General features: G+C 46.7%; 1 protein-coding gene across 2 annotated transcripts in view; it reads right to left on the bottom strand.

Annotated features, from left to right (window-relative positions):
* Positions 1 to 682: 682 nt before the first annotated feature.
* ZNFX1 (zinc finger NFX1-type containing 1) overlaps positions 683 to 12,946 on the bottom strand; it is a 31,454-nt gene continuing 19,190 nt past the window's right edge. For both annotated transcript variants that reach the window (XM_079784521.1, XM_079784520.1), the window contains 7 exons: positions 10,794 to 11,047; positions 8,981 to 9,120; positions 7,306 to 7,460; positions 6,776 to 6,921; positions 5,231 to 5,341; positions 4,800 to 4,895; positions 683 to 4,159 (listed from right to left, as the gene is read on the bottom strand). In XM_079784521.1, coding sequence (XP_079640647.1) covers positions 1,718 to 4,159; positions 4,800 to 4,895; positions 5,231 to 5,341; positions 6,776 to 6,921; positions 7,306 to 7,460; positions 8,981 to 9,120; positions 10,794 to 11,047 — 3,344 coding nt within the window. In that variant the 3' untranslated portion in view covers positions 683 to 1,717. The remainder of the gene's footprint in view (positions 4,160 to 4,799; positions 4,896 to 5,230; positions 5,342 to 6,775; positions 6,922 to 7,305; positions 7,461 to 8,980; positions 9,121 to 10,793; positions 11,048 to 12,946) is intronic.

Raw genomic sequence — 12,946 nt, 5'->3', positions numbered from 1 at the left:
TCCAGATAAATTTGCTCCTTGTTGCAAAAAGTTTTTACCCCATAGAATGGTGGTTCTCATGCTTTTCTGAATCATAGATTTCCTTTGGGAATTAGATGAAAGCTAGGGGCATATCTTGAGAAAACTATTTAGTTTATATCATACAATTTCAAGGAGTACATAGAGATTCCCCCCCCCCCCCACACACACACAGCTAAAAAATTATATTACCTAAGTAGTACCCTCACCACTGAAGAGTGTGCTCAGAGCTATTCATTTGGGCTGCACCTAACAGTTGCCAACAGAGGGTTCTAATTCAATTAATAATGGCACACCTGCATGATAAAATGTGGTTCAGACTCACTGTTCTTATAGAAAGATCCCCAAGTTAGATCATTAGGCTAAAAAAAAGTCTTAAGTGCAGAACTGCACTTTTTTCTTAAGGGCTACATATTGCATATGCATAGATTACTCTGGGAGGACTTACGAAACTCAACTCTGGAGAAGGAAACTTCACACACACACACACACACACTTTTGTACAGGTTGAAAAAACTTTTGACACGAGTAAAAAAAAAAAAAAAAAAGACTCCCAGCTACATAAAAACCCAAAACCACATAAACAAAAGTGCCTCTATTCCCATCTTCTCTGTCTCAAGCCACCTGAGCTGCTTCTAACAGGTGAGGACAAACAGACCACTGATCTCTTGCAATTGTTTTTATTAATTAGATTTATAGACTAAAGTGCATAGTAAAGACAAAAAAGAAAATGCATACATAGGAAAGAGATGTAGAAAGACCTGAGATGCCTAAGTGTCAGTTCTAGGGAACACTAGACTGAGGGAATATGTATGCAGAGGGCAAGCCTGGGGGGCTGGTTTCTGATATGGGTCTGGGGCCTGCAGAAGCTGCTGGCATGCTAACCCTGCTCAGGCAAAAGCTGCAATAGAAGGTGTTGGTATGAAGGGCTACACTTTGGATAGGTGCTGGTACCAAATGTGAACTTAGTTACACTGTGGACCCTGGGGAACCAACACTGCTACCGAACCTTTCCTGGTACAGGCAAAGAAACTTCCACCCTCCCAAAGTGCAAGTCACAGGAAAGAGATCCCTCCTTAGTAAGCCTGGCCTGCTTGAATAAGCCCCCAGCTGTGGGTAGTCACACTTTTCCAACTCAGTGAATATGTAACTGGGTCAGCATTAGTCAGTGAAGTCTTTGTCTTATCGCAAGCCTCCAACTCCTGGAGTGAGGGTGCCTGAGAAGGGCAGGAGGGATTCTTGTGCTCCTTGAAAGAATAAGCAGTTCATAAAGAACTCTGGGCTTCTGTTTATTAGAATGAAACTTAGTCTGCAAGTTAAGGCCTGGCACTTAAGAGTCTGCTTCACTGAGTGTACACCCTGTGCCCCTGGAACACTGCAGAAAAAACATCTGACCAAGTCAGGAGCCAGAGGCCACTATGTACCCTAGGTGGAAGCCCCAAATATGCTCCAGGGAGTCTGTCCACTAACTTGCAGGAGAGAAAAAGAAATCTGTTAAGTTTGCTCTCAGTTCTGGAGGTAAAGTGCTTGCTCTAGCGCAGGGGTTAATCTAGGAAAAAATGTGGGCAAGCCCTAAAAGTGGATCCTTAAGTAGGTGCTAAAAGTAAAGGAAAATAAAATACAAACTTCAGTTCCTTCATAAGGGAGCTAACCCCAGCCTCACAGTGGCCAGGGCAAAAGGCAGCAGTGTGCCATCTTCCTACATCATCCTCTGGATCTCCTCAAAGTTCATCAGGTTGTTGGCCGTGTCGGACCAGGCAGGATGCTCGGCTCCATCCATCTCAGAAGCAAGCTGGTTACTCCTTTCCAGAGTATGATTTATGCCCCCAATCACTTCCTTACATTCAGGACACGTGCCCCTCTGCATGGCTCCCCCACAATCGCCAATCACATAGATGTGGCCATTGGGACACTTGAACCAGTGGCCACGAGGAAAACCCATGGCTTTGATGATCTGTACACGCTCTTTCTCTGAGATGCCTAGGCCAGAGCAGGGAAGGGTAGCTTTCAGAGCTTCCATTTTTTTCTGCACAATGTGTTCATCATCCTTGGTGAACTTACATGTTCCTTCAAGGATCCTGCGGACACTCCAGATCTCTTCTGCTACAGTACTGCTCACTTTCCCCTCTGCCATCTTGCAGCGGGCCAGGAGGTTCACCAGGTATGTGAGCCTCTGGATTTCACTTTGGAGGTCATCCAATTCCTGGCTTGTGAAGCTCAAACGCTTCTTGGCTAGCCACTCATGGACCTGTTCTAGTCGAGTCCTCACTTTTCTTTGTTCTGAGGAATGCACCTTTTTCAGGGAATCCAACAGTCCAGCCAAGTGGTCATAGAAGCTGATGGAATTCTCAACAAGGCTCAAGTCCTTCACTGACAGATTTTTCTGGGCCAGCTTCTCCATCAACATCAGGAAGTCTTCGGGAAGCAGCTGCTGAAGGAGGCTCTTCCTCTCCAGCAGGGCCTGAAGTCGTTCCCGGCTGGTTGCAATTTCCCCTGCTGAGCCCTGGATCTTTTCTTTGACTATTTCAATCTCTTCCAGCCGCTGTTTGATGCTGGTTCCATATCTCAGGTTTTTGCGTATGGGCACCTGGCAGATAGGGCAGACTTTCAATCTGATGGCAACTTCATCATCCTTCTGTTCATTCATGTAGCGATCCAGGGCTTGAACCTCAAACATGTGGCTGCAGTCTTCCAGCTGCACAAAGCGGGCATCAGGCTCATCCTCAAAGCCAAAGAAAATTTGAGTGACTTCCTCCTGGTGGCAGACACGGCACTTCTTAGGACACGGCTCTCCACACAAACCAATGCAGGGGTGGCCACAAGCCAGCAGCTTAGTGCAAGGCACATAGCATGGGGGTCGGTTGCAGGGCTCACAGCAGAGTTTGGTGCACTTGTAATGTTGGCAGCGCCAAACACAGGGTTCCACGCAGGGGCTACACAGTTCCCCACATTTCTTCTTGCACTGGCTGTGGACACAGCGGTTCTGACAGGTCCGCTGGCAGGGTGGGCACTCACCAATGCATGGCTCCTGGCACTTGTGTGAACAGATGAGCAGTCGCTTGCAGGGCTGCTGACAGCGCTCATGAAAGCGCCCTTCAAAGCAGTTGTGGCAGGAGCCAGGGCAAGGATGCCCACAGTCCAAGATGGTGCCACACTTGGTGGTGCACTTGACTGGTAGGCCATACTTGAGGTCTTCTACATTACCACACTTCACCTGTTGATTGTGCCCACACTTGAGTTTCACGGTGACCATTTCTGAACACAACTGTACACAAAATTCACCACATGGGTGGCTGCATCTGTGCCCACATTTCAGAACTTTGGGGCAAGGCTCTTGGCAGCAAAATTCTGACTCAGGCATGGAACAAGGGACCATTTGTTCATGGCCACACCGAAGAATGATTTTGGGCACCTTCACCTGACAAGGCTGACATTCCTGGAAGCAAACAAGGGGGCATCGATGCCCGTCTTGGCAGATAACCTTCTGGCATGGCTTCATACACTGGAACTCCTTGTGCAAGGAGTCGTAGGGGTGGCAGGCACGGGTGCAGACATGCCCACAGCCTAGTCGGAACTCACAGGGGAGACTACAGCCTCCTTCTGGAACTTTTTGGAAGTCAGAAGCTTTGGATACTAAAGTGTGGGTATCAGGGTGGTTCTGGCAGCACAGCTGGAGTGCTTGGCCTATTTCATTATTCTCTCGAAGGGTATGGATGATCTTGCTCCACAAAGGTACTTTGGCCAGCATCTGCATGTTTCCAATACAGTACATTCCCTTCTTGGCACGGGACAAGGCCACACAGATGCGGTTGGGTATCTGGAGAAAACCTACTTTGCCTTCCTGGTTGCTCCGCACTAGTGAGAGGATAATGATGTCATTCTCTTCCCCTTGGTATTTGTCCACCACGTGTACCTTGACACCAGCAAATGTCTTAGCTGGCATGAGTTTGCGCAGACAGAACAGCTGCCCGGTGTAGGTGGTGAGGATGGTGATCTGGGAGGGCAGGTATTCCTGGCACAGGAAGTACTTGCACAGCTCCACCACAAAGTGAGCCTCGTGCTGGTTTTGGTGGCTTTTGCCTTCTTGGATTTCCTGTTCAGGAAAGTTGTGTTCTATAAAGAAAAGGTTAGAAGCGACCCCCTGGAAAGGAGAAAAAGTGACATGTTAGAAAGTTCTCTCCTGGCAATTTTCTCTTTCTATTTTCACATTCATTGGCTACTGACCCTGAAAGCCTTTTGTATACTCGGTACCACAATCTTTAACCCTATAGTCACCATGTGCTCTGTTTTTTTGGGGCATTGACAAATAGTGAAATGGATAAAGAATATATGCCTAATTTTAGTTTTCAAGATACTTATTTGATATTAATATTTATAATGGCCATCCACAATCCCACCATTATAGTTCAGGGAATAAGCAGCTGCTATGATGATGAAGATGAGAGAAAAGATTATTTATGAGCACTCTAGTATGCTGATTGCTTTACATATCTTCTCTCCTTCAATCCAATAATGTAATGAGGCAGCAGGCATTCTCCCTGTAAAGAAGACCCTAATATTCAGAATTGGTATATAACTTGCTAAAATGTTACAAAGCTACTAACTGGCAGAGCTGGGGTTCATACCTAGGTCTATATTCTCCAATTCTATAATATTCCTCCTTTTAAAAACCAGCTTTTTATAAAGCTGGCTCTATTCCCTTCTAAAAGCCCTTACTCAACCTGAGGAAAATACAGCCTCCTAGGTCACTGACAGCAGCAGATTAGGTAGGATAGACTCACCTTAATCTTCTCATATTTGAGAACAGAGGGATGATCCTCTAGATCCTGGTAAATGTGGGGTGTCAAAAGCCGGGCAATTTCAGGGCGCATGCGGTGCTGAAACAGGACATGTACATCATTAGGGCATGGGCAGAGAATAAATGCACGGTTTTCTAAAGACTAGGTTACTGGTGGAAAATCGGGGGAAGTAACATTTGAAAATAAGAATAGGGAGAAAAGAGCAGAATGTAAATAGCTCCTTCACCCAACACATACTCAACATGGGTTGATCTTGCGATTGCGATATTTTAAAATGGAAAACAAAATTAGTTTGAGAGTCATTTCATCACTGAAGCAGTTTTATTTTTATGAGAACGTTCTTACTGGCTGTTGGCAGGCTTCCAGGAGCCTTCTCCTAGACAATTCATAATAACAGAGGCCCAGCTTCTCACCTGGTAATTCAGACGGACAAAGGGAATGTTTACTTTCACCAGCCGTTCAAAGAGGGACACCTCAAGGTTAAAATTCTTGGCGAGATCATACACATTGGCACTGGGGCGCAGCTGAAAAAAGAAACATAGCTGAGAATTCTCTACTGAAAATATATTCATCCATCTATCCATCCACCCACCCATCAAATGCTTTTTAAGTGCCTTCTATGTGCCAGGCACTGCTCTACGTGCTGGCAGGCTAAGGATAGAGTGACCAGGGCCACAAAGGACAGAGTGTCCAGGGTTACATGTTCTTTAGCTAGGCCTCTCTGAACAGTGACATTTCAGTTGATGTCAGAATGGAAGAGGTTGCCAGTCATTTGAAAAGCAAGCCATGAGAGGGAGAAGACAGGGGGTGGGAACACAATGAGATGGTGGTATGAGGTGAATTCAGAGAAGCAGGCTGAACCTTGAGAATACTGTAGGCCACTTTATTTTTTTTATTTTTATTTTTTTAAAATATATTTTATTGATTTTTTACAGAGACTAAGGGAGAGGGATAGAGACTTTAGAAACATCAATGAGAGAGAAACATCTATCAGCTGCCTCCTGCACACCCCCTACTGGGCATGTGCCCGCAACCAAGGTACATGCCCTTGACCGGAATCGAACCTGGGACCTTTCAGTCCGCAGGCCAACGCTCTATCCACTGAGCCAAACCAGTTAGGCTATAGGCCACTTTAAGAAGCTTAATTTTTATATTAAATGTAATGAGAAACCATAGGAGAGTTTTGAGCTGGGAGTGACATGATCTGATTTACTTAAAAAAAAAAAAATTCACAGCAGCTTTAAGAATGGGTTAGAGCAGTGATGGGCAACCTTTTGAGCTTGGTGTGTCAAACTTCGCCAAAAAACTGAGCATAACTCGGGTAGTGTGTCACTTTGAGGAAAAAACATTATTTTGCAAATGTTTCATCCTCAGGAGCAGCAAATGTTTCATCCTCGGCATGCGGCCGCGTGTCATCAGAAATGGCTACGCGTGTCAGTGCTGACACGCGTGTCATAGGTTCGCCATCACAGGGTTAGAGGGTGGCAAAAATGGAAGCAGGGGGACAGGAAATATGATATTACAATAGTCCACTTAAAAGGCCATGATGACTGCCCTAGCCGGTTGGCTCAGTGGATAGAGCATCAGCCTGCAGCCTGAAGGGTCCCAGGTTTGGTTCTGGTCAAGGGCACATGCCTGGGTTGCAGGCTCGATCCCCAGTGTGGGGCATGCAGGAGGCAGCCAATCAATGATTCTCTCTCATCATTGATGTTTCTATTTCTCTCCCTCTTCCTTCCTCTCTGAAATCAATAATAAAATAAAAAAAAAGCCATGATGGATAAAGAGCAGAGGGAATAGATGAAATGGATGGGGTGCTTTCTCTAGAATATACCACAAATCTAACAGTACCTACTCTTAGATTGAACATAAGAAGTAAGGGGAAGAAGAATCACAGAAAGCCATTAAGAGGCTTGAGACCTGGTGAAGTAGTGTCTTCCTGATGGATTCCACTGCCCTACCTGCTGGTGGTCCCCAATCAGAATGAGGTGCTGGCAAGCTTTGCTCAATGTGGCAATGGTGTGGGCCTCAAGGACTTCAGCAGCCTCTTCCACAATGACAATCCGAGGCTCTACCTTCTGCAGAATCTGGCGATATTTGGCAGCACCTCAGGTCAAGAGAAAAAAGAGGCTCCTCTGAGATGATGTACTGGACCCACCAGGCCACACTGGGTTTCTGGGTCCATGACAACTGAGCCCTCACATTCATCCAGGGCTGTGGTGACTACTGTATGAGAGAACAAGTGCTGCTGGATGGTCACCAGAGCATTATACCCATGTTGGTCATTGTTGGGATTCTAAATGCAAGAGGAGCAAGTAGGTGAATTTCACCCACAGTTCCTTAAATGCAGCTTGCTTGCTTTCAATAGCTTTTCATGGTATTTCCCCTAATCTACTAGAGAAGCTTCCTTTATCTGCCGTAGATAATCTGATAGGAGCTTGGCACCAGGAGGGAATGGCTGAAGCAGGTAAATTTCCTCAATTTCTCTTACCTGTGGTTGTCATTCCTATGACCTGGGCATCTTTCAGAATGTGCAGGTCTTCCTGGAGTCTCAGCTCAGCCATTCTCTCTGCTGATGTGCGGTAGTGGTGCTCATAGTTGAGGATCTTTCGGCGGGTGTCAGCCTGGTACTTCTGTAGCCACAGCCTGAAGAATGTGAAGAACTAGGTGGAGGGAGCTGCATACTCTTTGAGAAGGTGGAATAACTCCCTTTAGTGTGTCCTGTGTTTGAAGTGGAACCTAGACCACTGAGGAGCTTATAGGCAGACCATAGAGAGAAAGGAGAGACCCAGATGTGCATGGATCCAAGCGTCTAAAATGCCCAACAAAAATATGTGTAGAGATGTGTATTTAAGTAGTTAGGAACTAAAGAAGGAGGTGGGATAAAAAACAGAGGTTAAATATTGGGAACAGAGTGAGGGACTTCAAAAGTTTCAATTAATTATTTCTCCAAATTCTTCCTACCCCATTCCTAGCTGAGTCTTCTCCCTCCCCAATTCTCCAGTCTTCTTTTACAAGTAAAACAGATCATGTCACTACTCTGCTGTAAAATCTTCCAATGGGGCTCTAGCCAGTTAGGCTCAGTGGATATAGCAGGAAGGATCCTGGGTTCGGCCCCGGTCAAGGGCATGTGCCTCGGCTGCAGGCTCATCCCTGGCCCTGGTTGGGGTACAAGTGGGAGGCAACCAATTGATGTGTCTCTCTCACACTGTTTTTCTCCTCTTCCTTCCACTCTCTCTAAAAACAAAACAAAACAAAACACACACACACACACACAACAATGGAAAAATATCGAGTGAGGGTTAACTAAAAAATTAAAACATCGCTCTAACTGGTTTGGCTCAGTGGATAAAGCATCGGCCTTCGGACTGAAGGGTCCCAGGTTTGATTCCGATCAAGGGCATGTACCTTGGTTGCGGGCACATCCCTAGTAGGGGGTGTGCAGGAGGCAGCTGATGGATGTTTCTCTCTCATCAAGGTTTCTAACTCTCTATCCCCCTCCCTTCCTCTCTGTAAAAAATTAATAAAATATATTAAAAAAAGAAAAAGAAAAAAAAAATCTTCCAATGGATTTTTGGTACTCTTCAGATAAAAGTCTTGCTCCTCACCTTAGCCCTATGAGGTATACGTTGTCAGGCCTCTGCCGACCTCTTTGACTTGACTTTCCATTTCTTTCTCTAAGCCACAGCCATGCTGGCTGTCCTTTTCAATTTCTCAAACAGATGTCCCCTCCCTTCTCAAGACCTTTATCCATGAGGTCCCCAAAATATCATCTGTTCCCACTTCCCTATTGGCTTTATACCTACTCCTCTTTCAGATCTTGCCTCCAATGTAATTTTCCTGAAAACGTAAGACCAGCCCAGAACTCACATATTATTAGCAGCCCTAGCTCTTTTCTTTCTTAAGTGTTTAATGCCCATTTGTAACTTTTTATTTGTGGGATCAACTAATTTGTATCCTTGGATAGACTCTAAACTGCCTGAGGAGATAGAGCCAAGTGTCTTCTGTCTCATCACTGCATCTCCAGCATTCAGCTCAGTGGGGTGGCTCAATCTATCATTAGTTAACATTGTTGAAGGTCTGGGGGCGTTATATTCTAGGAAAGAAAAGGAATTTCCTGGGGAAATTACATGGGCTGGCTGGGGGAGGTGAGTTGGGCACAGTACCTATAAAGCTGCCAGCGAGAATTCAGGTCCAGCTGCCAAACATCCTGGATTTCATTGGCCTCAGCCTCAGTCATGGTGTTCAGTTTGCGAAGCTCATATTTCATTTTCTTCTTCATTTTCTTTTTCTGGCTACGCTGGGTCTATAGACATCAATACCAGCCAGAGTCACCATCTCAGCAGAGGTGGCCCTGTTCCACGCCATAGGTGTGGGTCACAGCACATAAAAAAAAGAGGCTGCCACCTCTGATTAACTTCTTTAAGTGTCTCACTCTCTCAACAGATATTCCATTGCAGAGTGGCTAAATGAGGACTCTGGGACCTGTGTGCCTGGATTCAAAGCCCCATCTACCTCTTATTAGTTGCTGAACTTAAAGTAAGTTACCGAACCTCTGAGCCTCAGCTTTGCTTCTATAAAATGGGAATAGAATAGTACCTCGTCACAGGGTTGTTGGATTGACTAAAGGAGTAATACATGGAAAGCACTTAGAATAGTGCTGGCACCAGTTTCACTGATCATCTTTTGACCAGTTTGTTTCTCATCCCTAAAACTTGTGTCATGAAAGTAGTGGAAATTGCCAAAGCCAGTTTGGCTCAGTGGATGGAGCGTCGGTCTGCGGACTGAAGGGTCCCGGGTTCGATTCCGGTCAAGGGCATGTACATTGGTTGCGGGCACATCCCTGGTGGGGTGTGTGCAGGAGGCAGCTGGTTGATGTTTCTCTCTCATCGATGTTTCTGGCTCTCTGTCCCTCTCCTTTCCTCTCTGTAGGAAATCAATAAAATATATTTTTTTAAAAAAGAAAGTAGTGGCAATGAGTCTTTCTTGTTAAATACTATACAGAGCCTCCTGTACATATCATAATAGTGCCTTTAAGAAGTGGATTAAAGGCACCATTTAGGAGAAAGTGCTCTCCCATGGATGTGACTCTTGCATGCGAGACAAATGTCACAATATTATAGACCTTGTCCCACTTCAAAACCAAACAAACTCCTGAGACCACATGGCAGACAGATGCCCAATCCACATTTCAAATTATTAGGTTGATGACTCCACCCATCATATATAGTGATGTTGAACTGAACTAAGCGATCAGGTTCAAAGCCATCAGACCAATGAAAATACCCTTGAAAGTCCTTTAAATCAACAGTGGGTTTCAGAAAATGTTATTTTGAATATCCAGTCCTCTATTATCATAGTAATGCATGGTAAATTTTGAGGACCACTGGGTTCTACCAAAGGAAGGAGCAGAGGGAAAGTCCATATGTGGGCTTCTGAGTCTTCACACTATTCTGGCTTTAAGAGAAATATCAAATTCCAGGGTGAAGTATTCTATCCCTGTATGGCTTATTTCATTCCATTTTACTTAAGTCCTCTAAAATCTTAATGCATGTTCAGACTTGTTTGTAGTTTCTAGTTTGTAGAAGATAACACCCATGGAAGCTTCGAGCACTAAGACCATACATATTTGATCTGACCCATAAGTGCTGCATTTTTCTGAAAGTTCAAGGGAAGCACTTGACTACCTGCTTCCTATGTAAGTTGGTATTTCTTGCCAGGACCCCTCTGAAGGGCCATAATCTTTATATTCTTGGGAATTAGACTTACTAGGGTGTGGTTATAAAAGGGGTAAATTCAGCTAATTGTGATGATGACATGAATACACTGTAATACAAGTGGGTGAAAAAAAGGGGCTGCCTTTCTGATCAGAGCAGATGTTCTCAGGCCTATTTCAGCAGAGTCTAACCCCCACCTGCCAGGCAGTAATAACTGAACTCCCATTTCCCATTGTTAGGACTTTAAGGGAAGTGAGTTTACCTCCCATTCTCCTGCAGCTTGCTCCTGCCCAGCTGCTGTCCCAGGGCCACTGTTTTCTATCCTCGTGGCCAGAAGCAATTTAGCCAATTCCTGGACTGCCCCATTCTCTTCCTTCTTCCGCCGCCGGGGTCTCACCACCTCTTCCTCCTCAATCACCCGGTCTGCTTGAATCAGGTCAGCCTCCTCTGCGATCTCAATCAGAGAACCCTCCTCTTCTCCTTCTTCCTCCTCCTCCTCATCTCCTTCTGCCTGGGCTAAGAGAGAAAAACAGGCAGGACAAGGATGAAGACCTCTTGAAGCCAAAGGATGAAAGAGGGCGACAAGAGCTTAGATGGATGAAGACATTCTCAAAGAAATTTAAGTGGTTACCTCTAGGGAGGGACACTAGGAGGAATGAGAGGAGATGAAGACTTAGATTTCCTTACATATTTTTTTGTTACAATTTTTTAAAAATATATTTTTATTGATTTCAGAGAGGAAGGGAGAGGGAGATAGAAACCAATGATGAGAGAGAATCCTTGATCGGCTGCCTCCTGCACGCCCCCTAGTGGGGAATGAGCCCACAACCCAGGTATGTGCCCTTGACCAGAATTGAACCAGGACCCTTCAGTCTGCAAGCCGACGCTCTATCCACTGAGCCAAACTAGCCAGGGCTGTTACAATTTTATAATACTCATTTTCCCCTTTAAACGATATCTTTTTTAGAGAAATTAAACGATAGCTGGTTTTGTTCAGTGGTTAGAGCATCAACTTGCACACCAAAGGGTCACAGGTTTGATTCCCAGTCAAGGGCACATACCTGGATTGTGGGTTTGCTCCCCACCCCACAGTGAGGCACACGTGCAGGAGGCAACCATATCAATGTTTCTCTCTCTCTCTGTCCCTCTCCCTACATCCCTTCTACTCTCTCTGACAAGCAATGGAAAACATATCCTCAGGTGAGGGCTAACAACAAGAAAAATCTTTGCCTCATACAGAGAAGGGCAAAGGTGGGTTTACATTTGTTCATATAGACAGTAATACAATAATTAATAATTTAATACAGGAATAAACTCTGTGTTTTGTGTACTCACAACTGTAAAAATACTTTTGCTCCACCCCATATAATGTGTATATATACACCTCCACTAGTGGCCCAGTGCACAAAATTCGTGCACATTAAAAGGGGATTAGAGGAAATAATTTAATATTGCTATTTGCCCTTTCTCTATAATAGAAGTGTCAGAGATGAAAGAAAATTAGTAAAATGTATATGAAAACCTTCCTCCTGCCAGAGTCTGGGGCGCACAATGGGACCCAGAGTCAAGTCCCCGCCCACCCACATGCACCTCAAAATTGCGTGAGACCCAGACCCGGCTGCCCCCTCCCCCCGCCAGCCCCACACTGGGCTAGATCCAGACCTGGCCAGTCCCACCCTTGTCAAGCCCTGCTGGGCAGAAGGCATAGCCTCAGGTCCCCTGGCCTGGTGCCAGGACGGGGGGCATGGCCTGAGGTCCCCCAGCCCATACCAGGGCAAGGGGCATACCTTGAGGTCCCCCGTTAAGCCCCACTAGGTGGGTGGCATGGCTTGAGGTCCTCCATCAAGCCCTGCCAGGCGGGGGGGGGGGGGGGGGGCACAGCCTCAGGTCCCCCGGCCCAGCACCGGGAGGGGGGCGCAGGCTCAGGTCCCCCGTCAAGCCCCGCTGGGCGGGGGGCGTGCCTGAGTTTCCCCAACCCAGCACTGGGGGTGCACCTTGAGGTCCCCCGTCAAGCCCAGCCAGGCAGGGGGGTGCGGCCTGAGGTCCCCCTGCTTGGTGCCGGGGTGGGGGACATGGCCTGAAGTCCTCTGTCAAGCCCCTCATGGTGGTGGTGGTGGTGGTGGGTGGGGGGTGGCCTGAGGTCCCCCGGCCTGGCGCTGGGGCAGGGGGAGCAGCCTAAGGTCCCCTAGCCCAGCACCAGGACAGAAAGTGCACCTTGAGGTCCCCCGTCAAGCCCCGCCGGGCGGGGGGCATGGCCTGAGGTCCCCTGGCCTGGCGCTGGGGCAGGGGGCTCGACCTGAGGTGCCCTGTCAAGCCCTGCTGGGTGGGGGGCGCGGCCTGAGGTCCCCTGTCAAGCCTCACAGGGGTGGGGGAGGGCATAGCCTCAGGTCCCTGCTGATTGCTTGTTAAGACTCC

The sequence above is a fragment of the Cnephaeus nilssonii genome, assembly GCF_951640355.1.
Source record: "Cnephaeus nilssonii genome assembly, chromosome: 11".
Classification (NCBI taxonomy): domain Eukaryota; kingdom Metazoa; phylum Chordata; class Mammalia; order Chiroptera; family Vespertilionidae; genus Cnephaeus; species Cnephaeus nilssonii.
The sequence above is the reverse complement of the archived record's forward strand: the minus strand, read 5'-3'. Positions and strand labels throughout refer to the sequence as shown.